The sequence below is a fragment of the Heteronotia binoei genome, chromosome 9 (genome assembly GCF_032191835.1).
Source record: "Heteronotia binoei isolate CCM8104 ecotype False Entrance Well chromosome 9, APGP_CSIRO_Hbin_v1, whole genome shotgun sequence".
Lineage (NCBI taxonomy): Eukaryota > Metazoa > Chordata > Lepidosauria > Squamata > Gekkonidae > Heteronotia > Heteronotia binoei.
Genome location: NC_083231.1, coordinates 23127332 through 23147024, shown reverse-complemented (window position 1 = coordinate 23147024; position 19693 = coordinate 23127332). Strand labels below are relative to the sequence as shown.

The 19693-nt window shown below is 40.5% G+C and overlaps 1 protein-coding gene across 1 annotated transcript in view; it reads right to left on the bottom strand.

Annotated features, from left to right (window-relative positions):
* Positions 1 to 19693, bottom strand: part of CORIN (corin, serine peptidase) — a 138363-nt gene that overhangs the window by 100994 nt on the left and 17676 nt on the right. Inside the window, exons 2-3 of the mRNA XM_060246297.1 lie at positions 19006 to 19150; positions 16081 to 16491 (exon numbers count right to left, since the gene is read on the bottom strand). Coding sequence (XP_060102280.1) covers positions 16081 to 16491; positions 19006 to 19150 — 556 coding nt within the window. The remainder of the gene's footprint in view (positions 1 to 16080; positions 16492 to 19005; positions 19151 to 19693) is intronic.

Here is a 19693-nt window from a genome sequence, read left to right as displayed (position 1 = left end):
GCATAGCATCTGGTGCCTCTCCTCAAAACATCCTCCAAGTTTCAAAACGATTGGACTAGGGGGTCCAATTCTATGAGCCCCCAAAGAAGGTGCCCCTACATTATTTCCAAATGGAGGGAAAGCATTTTAAAGGTGTGTGGTCTTTTAAATGTGATGGCCAAAATACACCAGAGATCCACAACAACAAGTTGATTTGTTTTATTTCAGGGCAAAATAGACTTCTTATCTAGTTTTATATTATTTCCCTTGATTGATTCCGCTGTTTTATTCTGATCTATGATTTTAATAAATATATTGATTGATTGAATTATATTGCTTGCGGCAGCTTGTTTTATGCTATAGGCCGCCCTGAGCCACTCCTGGGAAGGGCGGGATACAAATCCCGAATAAATAAATAAATAAATAAATAAATTTTATCATTCAGTTTACAAACATATATTTATCATGTAAATTGTTATGATGTATGGAAGAAGCAGAATTCTGGTCACCCAGGTGTTCCTAAGGGGGCTGAATAATTTTACATAGCTGCATAGGAAGTATGGAGCTTTGGGCAGATGAGTTGAGGAAACCTTAACTCTATGGCCTTCCTGTAATACCACACCTGTAGCTAACAATACAAGGATGGAGAAGCTGTGACAACAAGGAGTGACACCCCTTTTTGATGGAACTTATGTATAAATGTTTTACAATTACAGCCACTAAGAATAGAAGATTGTTTAGATGTCTAAAAGGAATTCACAAATACTAACTGATTAATTTAAAGCAACCATGAGAAGGAACACAAACTTTACAAACTTATTTTTAAAGTAAATAAAATAAATAACAAGTAAGCTGGTACCCATATATTATATTATGAAATGTCACCAGTTACATAAAATAAGGAAAGTGATGGTAGATCAGTCTAAGCATCAATCTAACCCAGCATCCTATTTTCAAAGGCAGTCAGCTAAATGCATTTGGGAAGCCTTCAAATAAGACATAAGAGAAAACAACCTTTCACCATTTTCTGTCCAGCAACTGGTATCCAGAGGTACACTGCATATCACCATGGAGCTATCATTTAACGGTCATGGATAAGGGCTATCAGACATATGGATTTGTCTAATTCTGTTTTAAAGCTATCAAAAAGCATTTTACATCACCAAAACCTATGGCAGTGAATTAATTTATTTATAAAGTGGATCTTTTTGGAAAAACAGTCACTCAAATTGGCTCACAACAATATAAACAAAACACACAAACAACATTAAAAATAAGAATAAAGCACTGAACATAAAAATTAAACAAATTTAAACTGCAGCAGGTAGTTTAAAGAATAATTTAAACAGAGCAAAATAAATTAGTTGACTTAAAGATCCACAGTTATAAATCAGCAGCAGTCAAGTGGTGGGGAGGGAACAGAAACATCAACAAGATGGCTGGAAAAATGGAATGGTTTTTGCCTTAAGTTCAAAGTATAATATGTCCAGGCCAAGCAAAGACTGCAGGGAGGAAATCCCCATACTGAGGCACCACAGCTAAATAGGCCCTGGTTGCTGTGTTACCTTTGACAGAGAAGTACACAGAACAGGTTCACAATGGGGACTGGTAGTCCTTTTCTGATCCCAGACTATAAAAGTTTTTAAAATTTAAGAACCAACACTTTTAATTGTGCTCAGAAATGAACTGGCAGGATGAGTACTTCTTTTAAAACCGGTACAATGTGTTCTTTAGCCAGTTTGGTGTAGTGGTTAAGTGCACGGACTCTTATCTGGGAGAACCAGGTTTGATTCCCCATTCCTCCACTTGCACCTGCTGGGAATGGCCTTGGGTCAGCCATAGCTCTCGTAGTTGTCCTTAAAAGGGCAGCTGCTGTAAGAGCTCTCTCAATCCCACGTACCTCACAGGGTGTCTGTTGTGGGAGGAGGGGAATGTATAGGTGGGGAGGGAAGGTGACCGCTGAGACTCTGAGATTCAGAGTATAGGGTGGGATATAAATCCAATATCCTCCTCCTCCTCCTTCTCATCAATCCCCCTGCCATGTTCTGAACTAACTGCAGCTTCCTTACAGTGGGTAGGATCCAGATATGCTATCTGTTAAGCATGCATATTTCTAAGTGCCATGATGGTTTCTTAGACAGAGAGCCGGCCGCTAGTATCCACTGCCCCCCTCCTTTTTACAACGTTTGGGCAAGCAGTAAATCTATCTAGCCCAAGGATGTTTATGCTACAGCCTGGCTGTGAGGTGCCTCTCCCCCAGATTCACACAGACAGCTCTTATCAGGTCTAGAAGAAATGTGAGAAAGGGAGATGTTTTTAATAGCCTAAATTCCTTAGTAATAAAAAAGATACTATGTAGTAACCTTTGAACCTGTGACTCAAATTGCATCTGTATACTATCCTTTGAAGTAACCCTATATAGTAACTATGTAACCATGTAAACGTCATTACTTCCAAGGATTCTGTCCTTGGTAAAGCTTCTGAGTTTCTACAATAAAGCAACTTTTGATTCAACAACAAAAGACTAATTATTGAGAAATATCGATGCTTGACACTATCCTATTATCACCATCCTACTATTGTATTCTTTGGGCCATAGCTGTTGCCTAATCTGTGTTGTTATCTGCCCTGAGCCCACTTGCGGAAAAGGGTGGAATATAAGCCAACTAATATAAATAAATAAATATTTTTTTCTGCTGGTGGGGAAAAAAGGAGGAGGGGTACCCTTTGATCACCAAGTCAGCTATGCTGGGGATCATGAGCTCTTCATGGACAAAAGTCATGTGGAATTGGGGCTGTAGCAATGAGGATAATTGGACAGGGTCGAGCAAAACATCTGGCTGGATCCAACCTAGTATTGAAAGACAATGCCATGTTGAGTGTATTACAGTAACTTGTGATTAAAGCATGGATAACTATCCCCAAATCTTCCTTTTTAAGGAAATGTCCAACTGGTACACCAACTGAAGTTGATTAAAGGTGCTGAGAATTAAGCCTCCATCTATAGACATGGATCTAATAACAACCCCAGACTGAGAGCTTGATCTTTTAGAGGTAGACAGTTTGTGTTTTTAACAGATTGAGTCCTTAATCTTTGATTGGCTGTGTTGTCAGCCAGGAACACCTTACTCTTGTCTGAGTTAAGCTTCAGTTAGCTGGACTTCATCCAGAGCATTTCTATTTCCAAGAATTTGTTCAAAATATATAGTGTCTCACTAGGCTCTGCGGACACAAGACCTAACTGCAGATTGGTTTACCTTTCAACCAATAGTACTCCTGTGTTGTCTGGATTAAGTTTCATTTTCTTTGGCCACTTCTAGTATGTTCCTATCTCCAAACTTAAGGGTTTTTCCATTCTCTCTCTAGATATTAATAGAAAGGAGAAACACAGTTGCATGCCATCATCTTACTGATGACATGTCGCTTCAAATCTCAGGTTTATCTAGACGGAACTTTAGTTTATTGTTCCTCACACAGGCAATTACAATTCCAGACACTCAGGAAGTTCATCATCTCACTTGACCCAGCTGAAAAGGATTAAAAGGTGCATATCATCAGCACAGAGATGACCCTCACTTCAGATTTCCAAATGCTTTCTTGGAGTGGTTTTATGTAAATGGAAAATAGCTTGGGGGCAGGATGGGGGCAGCATAAGTGTCAAAGGCTTCAGCAGCTATCCACTAGGACTACTGTCTGGAACTTGTTGGCCAGATAGAAGCAGAACTACTGGAACTCTGTATTCTGATACATATGTTTGCCAGTGGTATCCAAAAGACAACCAAGGTTGATATACTGGAAGCCACCAAAAGCTGCAGGAAAACCAACAGTGTCATATTCCCCATGCATTTCTTTCCACAAAGATTGTGATTCAGGACAAACAAAGCAGTTTCATTTCCAAAACTTGGCCAGGAAGCATGTTGAAATAGGTCTAAAACTGTAACTAACAAAACTCAAACTCAAACTGAAACAAAAACATAATTTAAAACAGGAGTGTCAAACTCATTTGTTATGAGGGCTGGATCTGACCTAAATGAGACCTTGTCAGGCCAGGCCATGTTGGGCCGGTCCATATGTGTACCTATTTAAGATTAGGTAGCAGAGATATAAACTTTTTAAAGAACTCCGACAAACACAACTAAAGATTTTAAAAAAAAAAATTAAAATAAAACATGCTTAAAACATTAGCACTTGCTGGTCTTAAAGGTGCTTTCTTTGTATTTTCCCCATGTTCCTCAGGGGACTGGGCAAAGGAAGCTCTGGCATGTTTGACACCTGATTTAAAGAAATCAGAGAACCTTATTGATAGTAGAATATAGAAGAAAATTATAGTTCTTGGCAGAAAGTGCCAATATCTCCATCAGCTGTACTACCGTAATGGAATATGGTAATCATCTAACCAGCTCTAATCTATATGCGTTCCTCAGATTTTTTTTTGAAACTCAGAGACATTTTTGCTGATGTTCCAGTAGAAAAGAATCTAATCAATATTATCACGGCTCAGATTCTTCTTCTTCAAAAAACCCCATGTATCTAAATATCTAAATGTTGATTCTTACTACTACTTTTAAGGGAGAGTCTTAACAGTAACAGATTGAGAGTTTTCCAAACTAATGCCAGCTACAACATGAATTTGTGGTTCTAGTGTAGAAACTGTTGTAATAAAATGGTCTGTATGATAAGATGCTACCACAAATTATCAGCATATGGAGTGCAGCCACACCAAAGCTTTTCCAGCAGTTTCCATATGATATCCATAAAGAAAGCTTACAACTCTTTCTCTTCTCCCTGAGCTCAAGAAGCTGGAACTTTTTTGCCCCAAGTTAACAATAAAATTTTATTCCTTAAGTCTTTGTAATTTCCGAACGTTGGGGTGTCTTTTGAATTTCTATGGCTTTCGTATATGACAGATATTTCTTTCCAACTGACAGGCTCCATGGCTGTTTCCCAACTGTGGTGTTCTTACTGCTCAATTTCCGTTTTTACCAAATTTTATATCAAAGTCTTTCTTGAATATTATTCTACATGTGGCACTAGGTCATGCATGCATGCTTATTACCTGGTGGCTCACAGTTAGCTCCCTCCATTGCAAAATTTTGTGTTTGAACTGAACTTATTTTAAAGCTTCCATTGTTTGGCTGATTCATCATTTCAAATTGCTCTGCCAATGGTATTTGATCTATGATTACTGTTTTGCACATGAAAGTTATTAACTATATTGCAATCAATAAGTAATGAACATGTATCTGTGAACTTTATAGGCTGAGCAAGACATTATGTGGCAGATGCTTATAAACTTTCTGTTTGTTTGTTTGTTTTAAATGAAAAGCAACTGCGGAGGCTTCAGATACAATAAAAGGAATGTGAGGGGGATGCTTAACCATTTCCCTATGAACTCATTTCCAATCAGAATTGCCTTTTCTGCTATCCAAATCAGTCCCTGAGTCAGAACTAACACATGAGTGTCCCCTGCGCATGAAAAGCAGAAATGCATGCCCACAGTAAAGGGCAGCGTTCCCTCTAAACTGAGTTAGTGTGAACTAGCTCACAGATTTTTGTCTTAGTTCAAGGAAGGATGACCCCCAGAGCATACTAATTTATGCAGTAGCTCACAACTCTAATGCCAGTAGCTCACAAAGTAGAATTTTTGCTCAGAAGACTCTGCAGCTTAGAGGGAACATTGGTAAAGAGGGCTTCTGTTTCTGGTTTTAGTCTGTTGTATGTATGACTCCAAGTTTGTCACAATAAATCTCATTATGCAGTAATTATATTACCTTAAACAAGATTAGAAAATGAGAAGGCAGTATGAAAAAGCAGGAAAGAAATCAACAAAACCATTTACTTTGCACAATCCCAAACTATTTAAGCTAAATAACCCATTAAAGTTGCCAGTTTGAGAGCCAGTTTGGTGTAGTGGTTAAGTGCATGGACTCTCATTTGGGAGAACCAGGTTTGATTCTCCACTCCTCCACTTGCACCTTCTGGAATGGCCTTGGGTCAGCCATAGCTCTCGCAGAGTTGTCCTTGAAAGGACAGCTGCTGGAAGAGCCCTCTCAGCCCCACCCACCTCACAGGGTGTCTGTTGTGGGAGAGGAAGATAAAGGAGATTTTGACCGCTCTGAGATTCGGAGTGGAGGGCAGGATATAAATCCAATATCTTCTTCTTTTACTAAACAGTGTTCCTCCCACTTGGCATGGGGACAGAATGGAACCTAGCAGGACTTCCACTTGTTCTCCCACCTGGCTAGTCCAGAGCAAACCAACTGAGAGGAGATAGATGAGGGAATGCCTGATTTGGAACCAAAAGGTAAAGTGGGAGAGACTGAAACAGAACTAAGACTGAAAAGGAGGTAGTCTCCCACCGGGATGCAATGGGGAAGGGCTGACAGGTTGTAAGTAACCTATGGCAGAAGGGGCATCTGATTAAGCATACCTAAAATGGATTTGATGGAGAATGACTAATTTAGATGGGGTGGGTTTCTCAGCACAGATTTCCCTATAGTGCTCTGGAAATGGGCAAATTGTCCTTCATTGATATATCATCCAGGAATTGTGTTTATAGAAGGGAATGCAAAACCTTTGTTTATTTATCCCGCCAAAGTGAGTCTTTATATACTGCCAAAAGAGGCGAGAAGCCTTGGAAGTTCAAATAAGCCTTATTGATATGTTCTCAGGGTATTCAGGAAACCAGCCTGCTCATTGGTGGGACACCATTATTTACTATTACACCAGATGCTCTCCTCCACTTTTAAGATGTTGTAAAGCCAAAAGACTTTGGGGTACTTTCCCCACACTTCTGGTATCAGGAGACCAGATGATATTGGAGCGTCTCCATCGAGGATGACAGTCCATACAACATTTCCACTTCTGGAAACAGCTTTTCCCCTATGCCTACAAAAATAACCTGGGGAGGGTAATTTTGATTTCCAAAAATAGTCCCTGAGGAGAGATTTAAACACACCTTCCTCCTGTCTTCCAATCAAGTGGCTACTTTTCATTTTGAAAACATTAGGAAATTGTTACAGACACGGGATGTCTAATTTAACTGTGAGCCTCCATCCACACAGCAAGGATTGTTTTCAGCTCGTGGCTGTCCCATCTTCCATTTTATCCTCCTTTCATAACTTGGAAATGGACCTTATTACTCAAAATTTGTCTGATTTGTTTGCTTAAAACACTTGTATTCACATCCTCTCAATAAAATATTTCAAGGCAGCTTGTAACATTCCATTAAAATGATAAAAGACATACAACGATGTCAGAGACAATTAAACACTACTTGGCAGAGAATAATAATGGAGAAGTATCACATTCCACTTTATAGGAAACCCTGAAAACCATGGCATGTGACAGACTGATATCTCTAGTGGCTGCCCTGAAAGAAGACAACAAGTAAAGACTCTGGGCGTTTTCGCACAGACCTTAATCAGTAGCGACGCCCCTCTTCACCGCGCAGGATCGGCGCGGATTTCGCACTAATTGCCACGGAGCACCCGGAAGAGCCGGAAAGTTCCGTTTGCGCCGCAAAAGCCGCGGGACTTTCCGGCTCTTCCGGGTGCTCCGCGGCAATTAGTGCGAAATCCGCGCTAATCCTGCGCGGTGAAGAGGGGCGTCGCTACTGATTAAGGTCTGTGTGAAAACGCCCTGTGTCTCAGAATACTGAAAGTCTTGAACTAGAGCACAAAATAATGGGAAGTAATAAAGTTTAACAAACTATAACCAACTCATACATTCACAAACCTCTCCACAGCTCAAAATACACATTCCTTATTCGGCACATGCTCTCATTCGGGGAGCGTGTGCTGAATAAGGAATGTGTGTGAGTTGGTTGTAATTTGTTAAGGAAAAATCCCTGAGGAAGCTGTGAACGTGAAACACTGTCACAAGCCGGCAGAGGTGTCAGGGTGGTGCTGCTTTGGCATTTTATGAAGGATTTTGCATTGGCAGCTTATGGAAGAACTTTGCTACACTGGATTCCAAGCAACCTGGATTTACTTCTTATAAGAGCTACTGAAGTGGACTTCCTACCGGGTTTATGGATACAATGTCTGAAGTTGGACTGCATTTTTGAACTAAAAAAAGACATGGAGGAAAGTGATTTATATACACGGTGATTTATGTTGAGTGCTTGGTGTTTATGAATTGTGTGTAAATCCTGTTGATTGTATGGTGTGAATTCTATTATATATTATATATATTTCTATGATTAATGTGTATATTTCAATAATTTGAATACTGGCTTGCACAGTTTATTTCTTTACTTCAGTTGTTCCTGTGTGTTCCTTACTTCTTCGATAAGTCAAAACAAGACAGACTTATTCCCTACTGTTTTATCGGACACGTCTAAATAGACCCTCTCTGCAACAGACCAATATAATTGGATTCAATCAATGTGGCGGCACTTGAGGGTACAAATCCCACTGGATCTCTCTAAATATGAAGTGTAACTTCAATATAGTGCATCACAATACCAAAACCTTATCTGAAAAATGGAATAAATTACAATTTTCATGAGTGAACAGAATTAACTTAATCAAGATACTTGTACTCCCTCATTACCTCTTCTTATTTCGCTCTCTACCGGTGGATATTCCTAAAAGGGACTTACAACTATGGCAAACTACCATAGTTAACTTTATGTGGGCAAATAAAAAACACCAAATCTCATTTGCTATCTTACATCAACTGGCTTTGAGAAGTGGCCTTGATCTGCTGGACATACTATACTATGAGGTGGCTAACTTGGTCAACACTGTTAAAGTTCTATGCTCAGGCAATTGCTGTGGAGTGGAAAGAAATCCATACTCCTTGCTAGAATAATTTTTGAATGCTCCCACCAAGAGACATGAGCTCACTGAAGCTTTGGGACGTGAAAAAGAAGCTGATTGCACTAGGCATTCCTGTTTTCCCCCAGGAAAAGACAGATAAGCCATTTGGTCTTGGTTAAAAGCGAATATCACCTGTATTGATGATCTTTTAAAGACTGTGGTGTTGGATAAAACTCAATTTGAGCACAAGCTGGGCTAAACAATCCCTTGGTTCTGGTACTTCTAAGTTCACCAGATGTTAGAGTCCGCATTCCTTTCAGACAATAATCATTCCCCTCTCATGGAATTCGAATTACTTTTGCAAGAGTGATGATGCTACACCTGGTTTGTTGTCCAACATTTATAAAATTTTGCTGGCCACTGTTAATAAGAAGCTTGTAACCTGTCAAAAGAATTGACACAAGGATGTACAAGATAGGATAATAGAAGGAGACTGGCAACAAATTCAGGGCATCCCGAGTTATATGTCCAAAATATTCAATATTAAATTTCAGGCCATAAAAATGGCCACAAGGCGGTATTATACACCATCACAGCTCTATAAACTGAAATGGTTCCAATCCCCTAACTGCTGGAAAGAGAGTAGAGAGATAGGTGGTTTTATATATTTATGGTAGTCTTGCCCCATGGTTAAAACATTCTGGGAGATCAACACAATCACATGAGAATCACTCCCCCGGCTGCCTGAAGCTGTATTTCTAGGTTAGTGATCAGGAATGCCACAAAATGAAATTTCGATGGAAAAAATGGTAAGTGTTCTTACCAGAATAAAAATGGGACCACAGGGTGAAAAAATCTAGGAAGAACAGAATAAACTTCACCATGCAAAAATATGTATCAAAATAAATTCTTTATAACAATCCTCAATTGTGTCTGTGTCTTATCCAATTATGAACTCTATTCCATTCCAATTAAGATCACAAGCATCAAGTATTCTATATCCAAAACAGTCTTATACGAAGAACTACGATCACTTTAAGAAAATACCCTAAGCATAAAGTTCCATCAATTATCAAACATAAATATGTTGCATTATTCAAATGGTTTTTTCTTAACTATATAGTCTGTTTTGAAACCTTTGTCAAGGGATTTTGTAATATTGATGGACTGTAAATCTGAAGACTTGCTGGCTCCCAAAGAGCTGCTCTACTTCAATCTAAAATCTTCATGACATGTTTCCAGTAGCTCATTGAAAAATCTCCCCTTGCATTAGCATTGAAGAATTCTTATGAACAGCTAAGGAATTCACTTTCTCCAATAATGATGCATTGAACCGTTGATACTCCAAGGGAGTGCTCAGCCTTCAGGGTGAAATAGTCTGCCCATGGCACTGCATCAGCAGTTTCCATATCCACATTAAACCCCCTACCAAAAATAAGATCCAGTGTGTGGCAAAAATAAGATCCAGTGTTTAGGAGCTGATACAAACTAGGAGAGTCCCAGTGCCGCCATGGACAACACTCATCCCTGGCTTGAGCGGAAGCTGCTTCATCAACATGGACAACTAATAGCCTGGGGTATTCCAGTGTCCAGTTTGATACAGCCTCCAAAAAGCCCAGCACAGTATCTGCTGGTGCTTTAAGCAGTTGGTACACCAGCCAGATAGCCAGACACTCCTCAACATCCCACAACCAGTGTTCCCTCTAAGCTGAGTTAGCATGAGCTAGCTCACAAATTTTAGCCTCCAGCTCACACATTTTTGTCTTAGCTCAGGAAGGATGATCCCCAGAGGACAGTAATTTATGCAGTAGTTCACAACTTCCATGCCAGTAGCTCACAAAGTACAATTTTTGCTCACAAAACTGCAGCTTAGAGGGAACATTGCCCACAACACATTCAGTGCTGGGAATTTTGGGTACAAGGAGTGAAGGAGAAAGACTCTTGGATAAGCAATACCACTCCCTCCGGCCTATAGTTCGAGATTAGTTAGGGACCTAGAAACCAGGGGTGGGGGGAGTTGGTTCAGGGCGATGGTCTCATCCTTCCTCACCCAGATCTCAGTCACACATGCCAGGTCTACATTTTGCTCTGCCATACACTCCTACAAAACATAAGACTTATTATTAATAGACCTGCCATTGCACAACACCAGTTTCAGAGAAGGGTACATTTTCCTAGCCCCGCAATCAACATCTCTCAGGATGGGATGCAGGTAGGAAGAGGAGTGAGCATTACCATATCTGTCTTCTTCCCATAATCCACCTTGTTCCATCAGCATACCTCCCTAGCCCTTCTATAACTGGTATCCCAAACCCCAACATGGCCTCCCCTGCTAGATCTTATTGGCCCAAATCTGGCCCCACTAAGCATCCAGTAGTAAGCGTACGAAACAGGACTGAACCCCAGCTACAGTCTACTAATATTGACCTGTCTAATAACCCTAATACAATCTTCTATCCCAACCACCTCCCACCTTGTTAATAAATACTGCCAATTAAATTGATCAAGTTAAAATTCACAAATAATCCAACTAGTCAGTTTGTACAATTCATTCTCCTCATTAATGTAATATAAATTAACCAACACATCTAATTTATAGCAGGGATAAAACAATCAGAATCCTTCACCGTAGGCTTAGAGACAGGGCATTTTTGTGCCTTCTGTGATCAAGATGGAGTTAATTACTTCTGTTAATTTTGACCTGCAAGCAAACTGTTTCATTGTATCCTATACCATTTTAGTCGCCCCAGATAATTTTACAGATAGTATATTCCAATATGCCCAGGTCACTAGCTTGTTGTTCTTTGTGTACAAATCACTGCATGTCTTCCCTCGCTACTGATAATTCCTTTCTCCATTCAAGATTATCAAATTACTGACGGTAGAACATCGAAGGTAGACTTTTTGGTGTTTCCTAAGTAGTTATTTTTAACTCTTTTTTTAGTCTATAAATTTACAAAACTAATCTACAAAAAGTTCTTATATACAGAAGACATAAGAACTGGAATTCCTGGAAATATGAGAGGATTCGTTAAAGCCTCTCGTTGCTCTCATTGTGTTGTATAGAACAGGAGTGGCCAACAGTAGCTCTCCAGATGTTTTTTTGCCTACAACTCCCATCAGCCCCAGCCATTGGCCATGCTGGCTAGGGCTGATGGCAGTTGTAGGCAAAAAACATCTGGAGAGCTACCATTGGCCACCTCTGGTATAGAGTATCCCATTTAAGAATGGAAGACAGTAGTAAATTTCTTTCTTTCTTTCTCCAAACAGGGCTAAGAAAGGGGAGAGAGGACACAAGTTTAAAGAATATTTTTGCGCTGCTGCCAATTTTGGTTTTCAGTATTTATGAATCAACAACTTGCAAAAAATTGCAGTTGAGATTGTAGCAATGGGAACCACTTTTGATTTCTGAATGGAAGTTAAGAACTCGTGGCTAACTGCTATTTACTGTAACACAATAGAGACAGACTTCAAATTTCTGCATAGTAATATGAAAAATTAAAACCATACTTGAAAGTATAGTAAGCTATCCCTCCTGTACATGCTAAAGCCAACAAAATTTATTTAAAAATCAACATAGAGGCCTTACAGCTTAACAGTTTACCATTACCAAAAATTAACTGACAGCTATGCTTTTTTCTAGGAAAGCACCTTTTCAGTCTATGACACTCATATGGGACCACATCTGCGTTTTGATAGAAGAATTCAGGATACCTTGACAAACAATCAGGTAAGAACACATTATTTCCTGGGAACAAAGCAATAAACTCAGATTTCAGGCTGAGAGGAGATGAGTTTCTTTTATGGAGATAGGCAGGATAGAGACAACCATTTCTTCACCTGCCAAAACGAGGCCCAATAGATAGCTACTTGGATACCTTGAGTTGAGCCATAATTGTTTTGTGACATGGGCCTCGACTTGATTGGAGAAAAGGCCAAGGCAGCGCGCACAAGGGAATTCAAACCCTCTGGGACCTAAAGGGTTAAAAGGTCTGGACACAGTGTGAGAGACACAGAAGTCAAGAAATGGGGAACAAGGGGAAAATACAGTGGTCTGTTTTCACCAGCCTATTTTCAAAGTTCCAGTGAGCTTGTGTCCATTTCATGGAAGGGAATACCAAGGTAACACTAGTGATTACACAATTTGTCTCATGTTTTTATTTCTTTTCTTGTTATGTAACACCAACTGGTGTTTTGATACAGTGTTTTCTGGTGCTCTTCTGCTCTAGTGAATTGAATTTTTACTTTAGTAAATACCCTTTTTTCCTGTTAAAGATCTCAGACTGTGGTCAAAGGGTCTCACCTGGGTGCCTGACTATTAGTCCGTGCATAAGATCAGAAATTCCTGACTGAGCTACTGCTAGTTAACTGGGGAGGAGAGAGTATGAAGCACATCACACACAGAAAGCAAGAACCTCTATCTTCCCCTTCATACTTTGAATAGTGAAAGAAAGGGCAGAGCTACGAAAGAAAGTAAAGAGGGGGAAGGCAAGTGGGGCAAGCCCTCTCATACCCTAACAAGTGTTCCCCACCACTTTTCACATACTCTCAGGCAAGGACGATCAGGTTATTAGTCTGAAGTTTAGAAATGGTCTCAGTTTAGAAATTTCCAAATGCTAAGAAAGAAACAATAAAACAGAGAAAAACAATAACAATCAACCAATAATCATGGAGCAACAAAAAAAAAATGTGTCGCCAAGTGCTATTATTCATCAGCCAAACAAACCTGCTGCTTGTCAAATATACCTTTACCAAGCTATCCTGATCTCATTAGGTCTTGTAAACTAAGCATAATTTGCCCTGGCTATTGTTTGGATAAGGAATCCCACAGTCACTATGCAGAGGCAGCCAAAGGCAAACCACCTCTGAATGTCTCTTGACCCCACAGGGACACTATAACTCAGTTGTGACCTGACAGCACTACCACCATTCATAATCCATTATCAGCGAAAGAAGTTCTCAGTCTAGCATAGCCGCACTGATATATTGCCTTTTATGCATCTCCTTCACTGTTGTGTAGGAGATCAACACTCATACAGCCTCTGTATTTTATTTCTTACACCTCTATTGTGATATACTTATGGTATTGTATAACAGGAAATCTAAAAAAGCTTGGAATTCAGAGGATGATGATATAGGCCCAGCAACCCAAGCAGATCAAATTGGAGAATGGTATAAAAACAAGGTTTCTTCCAAAATTTAATCTTTTCTTCCTTCAAGCAAGGAAAAAACCCAATGAAATGAATGCTCATTATTCATGTTGATGAAATCTATAGCAGCAATTTCCCATGTGTTTTACACATGATTATGCCTGTTACACAAGGTGAAACCAATAACTATATGCCATTTAATTCATTAAAATATCTGACATTACTTCCCTAATTCCACATGGCTTTTGTCCATGCAGGTTCAGTTATCTGAACAATTGATATGTTTGCCTGAGCATTAACCACCTCAAAAAGCTATCAAACAGTTTTGCAGCTGTGCACAAGCGGTGGTAGTGTTTTGTTTGCTTGAGGAGGTGCAGCTTCATTTCTTTGCCTTAGAGAGGCTTCTGCACCTGAGGAGTAGGGGCAATTGATTCTACCCAGAGTCAAGGATTGTTGGGTCTGATCATTAAATGACATGAGAGAACTATCCCTCCTATCAGGCTCTGTGAAAATGCACAAATAACATCAATAAACATCAAACTTTTTAAAAAGTATTTATTTGTAAATGATGGTTGACTGATTCATTCATTTTTAGTTATAACATGGACTGTCAAGCAGCATGCAGCGACAAACAGTCTCAGGAAAGAATCGCACTGGACTCTGTGAGGCTGTACATGCATGAAGCAGCACCAATAACACAGCACTGTAACATTTGAATACTTTAAAAGAAACTTGACAAACACGTGCATGGATAGATGGCTGGCTGCCTGTTGTCAAACAGCAAGAGTTTGAGAAATGGTGCCATCCTAAGCAGAGTTGCACCCTTCTAAGACCACTGACGTCAGTGAGCTTTGTAGGATGTAACTCTGATGGATGGCGTTGTAAAATAGTGAGCTACTTAATTCCAGGGCTTTTTTGGGGGGGAGCAGGAAAGCAGGTCCGGCTGGCTTGGCATCAGTTAGGGCTGAGAAGCCCCTGGTTTGCGTGGGGGTTCCTCCACCTGGGAGGTTCCCAACCCACCAGTCCAATGTGTGCCAGCAGGTTGAGAACCTCTGGGGCGGGGGAACCCCCACGCGGACTGGGGGCTTGGCAGCCCTAACCTTCCAGGAAGGGGAACCTCCCCCTACATTGCCAGCGCAATGACGTCACCCAGAAGTGCTGTCATCACACCAGCAACGGCATACAGTGGCTGCTCTAGGCGCTTCTGGGAAAACTCTATGGTTTTCCAAGATGCTCTAGCCATTTGGGAGGGAAAACTCTTTGGTACAATAGTTACCATAGAGTTTTCCCCTTCCACATGGCTAGAGCGTCCACAAAAACCATAGAGCAGGGGTAGCCAACAGTAGCTCTCCAGATGGTTTTTTTTTGCCTACAACTTCCATCAGCCCCAGTCAGCAGGGCCAATGGCTGGGGCTGATGGCAGTTGTAGGCAAAAAAAACACCTGTTTTTTGGCCACTCCTGCCATAGAGTTTTCCTAGAAATACCTAGAGCGACCACACGCAGCACCACCGGCATGATGACATCACTTCCAGGTGACACCATCGCGCTGGCAATGTAGGGGGAGGTCATCATGCCAGCAACATAGGGGAAATGTCCCTTACCCCAGGGCTAAGGGGACTTGGCAACCCTAGCATCAATAGATGTGGCCTAACATGCAAATCAGCTCCTGCTGGGCTTTTTCTACAAAAAAAAACCCCTGGCTAGTTCCATTTACTTCAAAAGGATTAGATTAACTAGTTGGATTGGAGCTATTAATTACAATTAAATTAACAAACACTCAATAACAGAAGGAAGTTGAACAAATGGACAATTGTATGAAATGAACAAGCCAACAGTTTCAACATGTCTTGTTTTATATACCTAAGTAATGACATACATTTGCTTATGATTTTCCTAAAATAAAGAAGACATAGACTGCCTTCACAAGCTTGGATCTGCAATAACTCACATTTGATTGTATAAACATGTATCATGTTCACATCTACCAGGCAGCCATCTAACTAAGAATAATTCAACATTAAAGAAGACTCTTGTCTTAGAATAATCCAAATGAGGAAATGTACTGTAAAATTACCTGAACTGATGTGGTACACATGTACTTGGGAAATATGCCAGTCATAACACTAACTGTATACTTTTGAATTTCTTGTGTCATAATTAAGGATTCATGTTAATATAAACTTACTTTTTTTCAAATCTGTTCCTTGCACAGCATGGCTGGTAGGTTTTAACACAGGCGCAGTAGGTGTCTTGTCTATAACCCTGAAGGGTGTGTCAGTGGACCACAAAGTTTCTTCTTCTGTACTGAATGATGACCATGCTTTGTCTCCAGGAGCTTTGGTCCAAATCGTTTCATCTGTAGGACTAGTTTTCAGCGTTGGAGTGTGTGAGACAACATGTGCAGGTTCCTTATGTACACTAAAGTTTTGATCAACGTGAAAGAATGGCTTTGTGGTCCAAGACGGTGGCTGTATTTTGTTGTCTCTTGAACCAGTTTTAGACATATTTGGAAAGGGAATTGCAGGAATCTCATTGTCACCATCAGTTCCAAACACGTTACTTTCATTAGCATAAAAGCATTTTTTCCCCAACACACCTGCACAAAAGGAAAATTATAAAACTCAATCAAGCATATACCAAAATGCATTAAGATGAACAGGTATTGCAGAGAAAAAAGGTAAAGGTAGTCCCCTGTGCAAGCACTAGTTGTTTCCAACTCAGGGGTGACGTTGCTTTCACAATGTTTTCACGGCAGACTTTTTACGGGGTGGTTTGCCGTTGCCTTCCCCGGTCATCTTCCCCCCAGCAAGCTGGGTACTCATTTTACTGACCTCAGAAAGATGGAAGGCTGAGTCAACCTTGAGCCAGCTACCTGAACCCAGCTTCCGCAGGGATCGAACTCAGGTCATGAGCAGAGCTTAGGACTGCAGTACTGCAGCTTTACCACTCTGCGCCACGGGGCTCTTGTATTACAGAGTACCTTTGCAATATACAAGAATGCTAATTATGGCAGTTGATTAGGAAATAAAAGGTTCCCCCCTCCCCCCCCCCCAAAAAAATCTTAAATCTGAAAAATTAAGAGCATCAAAATACAATCTACTAATCCACCAAAAAATAGATTTGGTTTTCATTCAAATGCTACCATGTATGAAAACACATGCAGGTTTAGACAGCACAAATACCTCCACAAAGTGCAGGGCAACTTTCTGTTTATTCTTTTTTGATTGCAGAAGTCCTTAGGAGATAAGCGTCAGTGGTTAAGCCAGTTTGCAAAAGTCGTGATTGTATTAATTGATAACTGAGTTTTAGGATAAAGTTAGGGTCCAGTGGCACTTTTAAAACCAAGAAAGTTTTATTTAAGGTATGAGCTTTCATGTGCATGCACGCTTCCTCAGATATCTGAGGAAATATGCATGCACAAAAGCTAATACCCTAGATAAAACTGTGTTGGTCTTAATGGTACCACTGGACTCTGAGTTTCAGGATCTACCTTTAAACTCAAAACTTGCCGAATGTGCTTCAGATAATATTAGCTTCGCAAATTGGAAGCTGATTAACATTTTGACTGATTCCTCACTAGCAGTTGCTCTCCTCCCCAAGCTTCTGCTTTCCTCAGCTCAAGCAATCAATTCCCCACCAGTTTCCAGATCTCCAAAAAAAAAAAACAAGAGCAAGAAACCACAAGGGAAATTGGAGGGAGAAGTGGATCAAAATGTGCCTGCACAGCAACTGTTGGGGAATTGATCACTTGAGCTGGGGAAAACAGAAGCTTGAGGGCAGAGCAACTGCTAGTGAGGAATCAGTCTTTGTCCGAAGCATATTGATCCTGTCAGGGCTTGAATTCAGCAGGAGCTCACATGTGTGTGAGAGAGCCTAGATGACTAGGGTTGCCAGGTCCAACTCAGGAAATATCTGGGGGCTTTGGGAGTGGAGCCATAATCCAATATATAACAATATATAGCACAAAATGGAGTGACGGTATATACAATAAGAAACCAACATTCCTGACACTAGGCAAAATTATTCAGTACAACGCTGTGTTCAATTCTGCCCAACTGGTCCCAGATGGAGACCCTGGGTTTTTTATTACTCCGTTTCAATATATTTCCTCAGTGGTACAGGCTACAAACAGAACAAACCAATACATTCCATATTATTATACAAACTATGAATTGAAATTTCATATAATAATATGGAATGTATTGGTTTGTTCTGTTTGTAGCCTGTACCACTGAGGAAATATATTGAAATGGAGTAATAAAAAACCCAGGGTCTCCATCCGGGACCAGTTGGGCAGAACTGAACACAGCGTTGGACTGACTAATTTTAGTACTGTGTGGGACAAAATCATTTTACCTAGTGTCGGGAATTTTGATTTCTTATTGACTTTGGGAGTGGAGCCAGGAGATTTTGTGGGTGGAGCTAGGAGCAAGGTTGTGACAAGCACGACATCACATTTAAAGGGATCACATTTTTCATGGCTTCCCACAGGTCCTTGTGGGATCTTCACTATGCAATTTACTTGACCATAGTTTTCCTGGATAGAGACTGCCAGGGGTAGCAAAGGAGGGAAAGAGAACTATAGGTTGGCTGTTGGGTGGGTGGGAAGGAAAGAAGGAAGCAGGAAACGGTGAAATGCTATGAGGGCTTTCAGGGAAGGGAAAAAGAAAATAGTGGGAGGAAGGGAAATGAGATATCGCCGTAAGTCTTTTTTGACAGAAACTTGTATTCCAAAATTGCACCATCTCAATAGGTAATTGTGTAATCATGTAACCCATGACTCTTCTGAAAACACAGACCAAACCTGGGAGCAGCCATGGGAGGAAATATATGAGTAAGAGACATATGGCAATCAATGGGGTGACGGATGTCGCAGCCAGATCGCCCTCACATCCAAGAGACATATGGGATCCCTGAGCAACATTCCGCACAGCGTTCTTCATAATGTTTACTCTTACCAACTAAGATATAGATGAATATCTGGAAAAAAAATTCCTACAGACTATAAAAAGAGCACTTAAAACTGTGAATCTACCCTATTAAAATAAATTACTGGTAAAATCCAATGAATGTCTCGTCTCTGTCCTGGTTTACATTCTGTGATACTTACCAACCAATGTAAGAAGGATCACCAACAAAAGTATAAGGGCACAGATGCAAGGAATTAGTATTAGTAATAGTAGGCGAAGGTACTTGGCAGAAGCCAGCTTCTGAGAGCAGCCATCCTCCATATTATCGTCATCTGTTGCAGGAGTCTGAAACACAGACAGCAGTTTTTGTCATTTCTGACATACAAGTAACAAGTAATGTTATGGTTTAATTACAGCACAACAATTGCAAAACACATTTGATTACCCGAACCAAGGGAGGACCTGGGGAAAACATTATGTGTGCTTAGGCTGTGCGTCTGCTTCTTAGAACTGTCAGAACAAAATATAGTCCATAAAATATGTGTATGAGCCCTGACCAGGGTAGTCCAGGCAAGTTTAATCTCATCAGATCTTGGAAGCTAGGCAGTACCTGGCAAGTACTTGGAAGGTAGACCTCCTTAGAATACCAGGAGTGGGAGGCCGAGGCAGGCTGCATCAAGCTACTCATCTGAACATCATCTATGCCCCAGTAGGGGTTGCCAGAAGTCACCAAGACTTCCAGGCATGTGCATGCGCGCACACACAAAATACACAAAAAATGTATGAAATAAACATACAAAAATACATGCCAGGACTGAAATATACACTCTTATAAGAAAACGCATGTAACTGGAAATGTGTTGAAGCCTATAGTACAAGTCAAGAAAA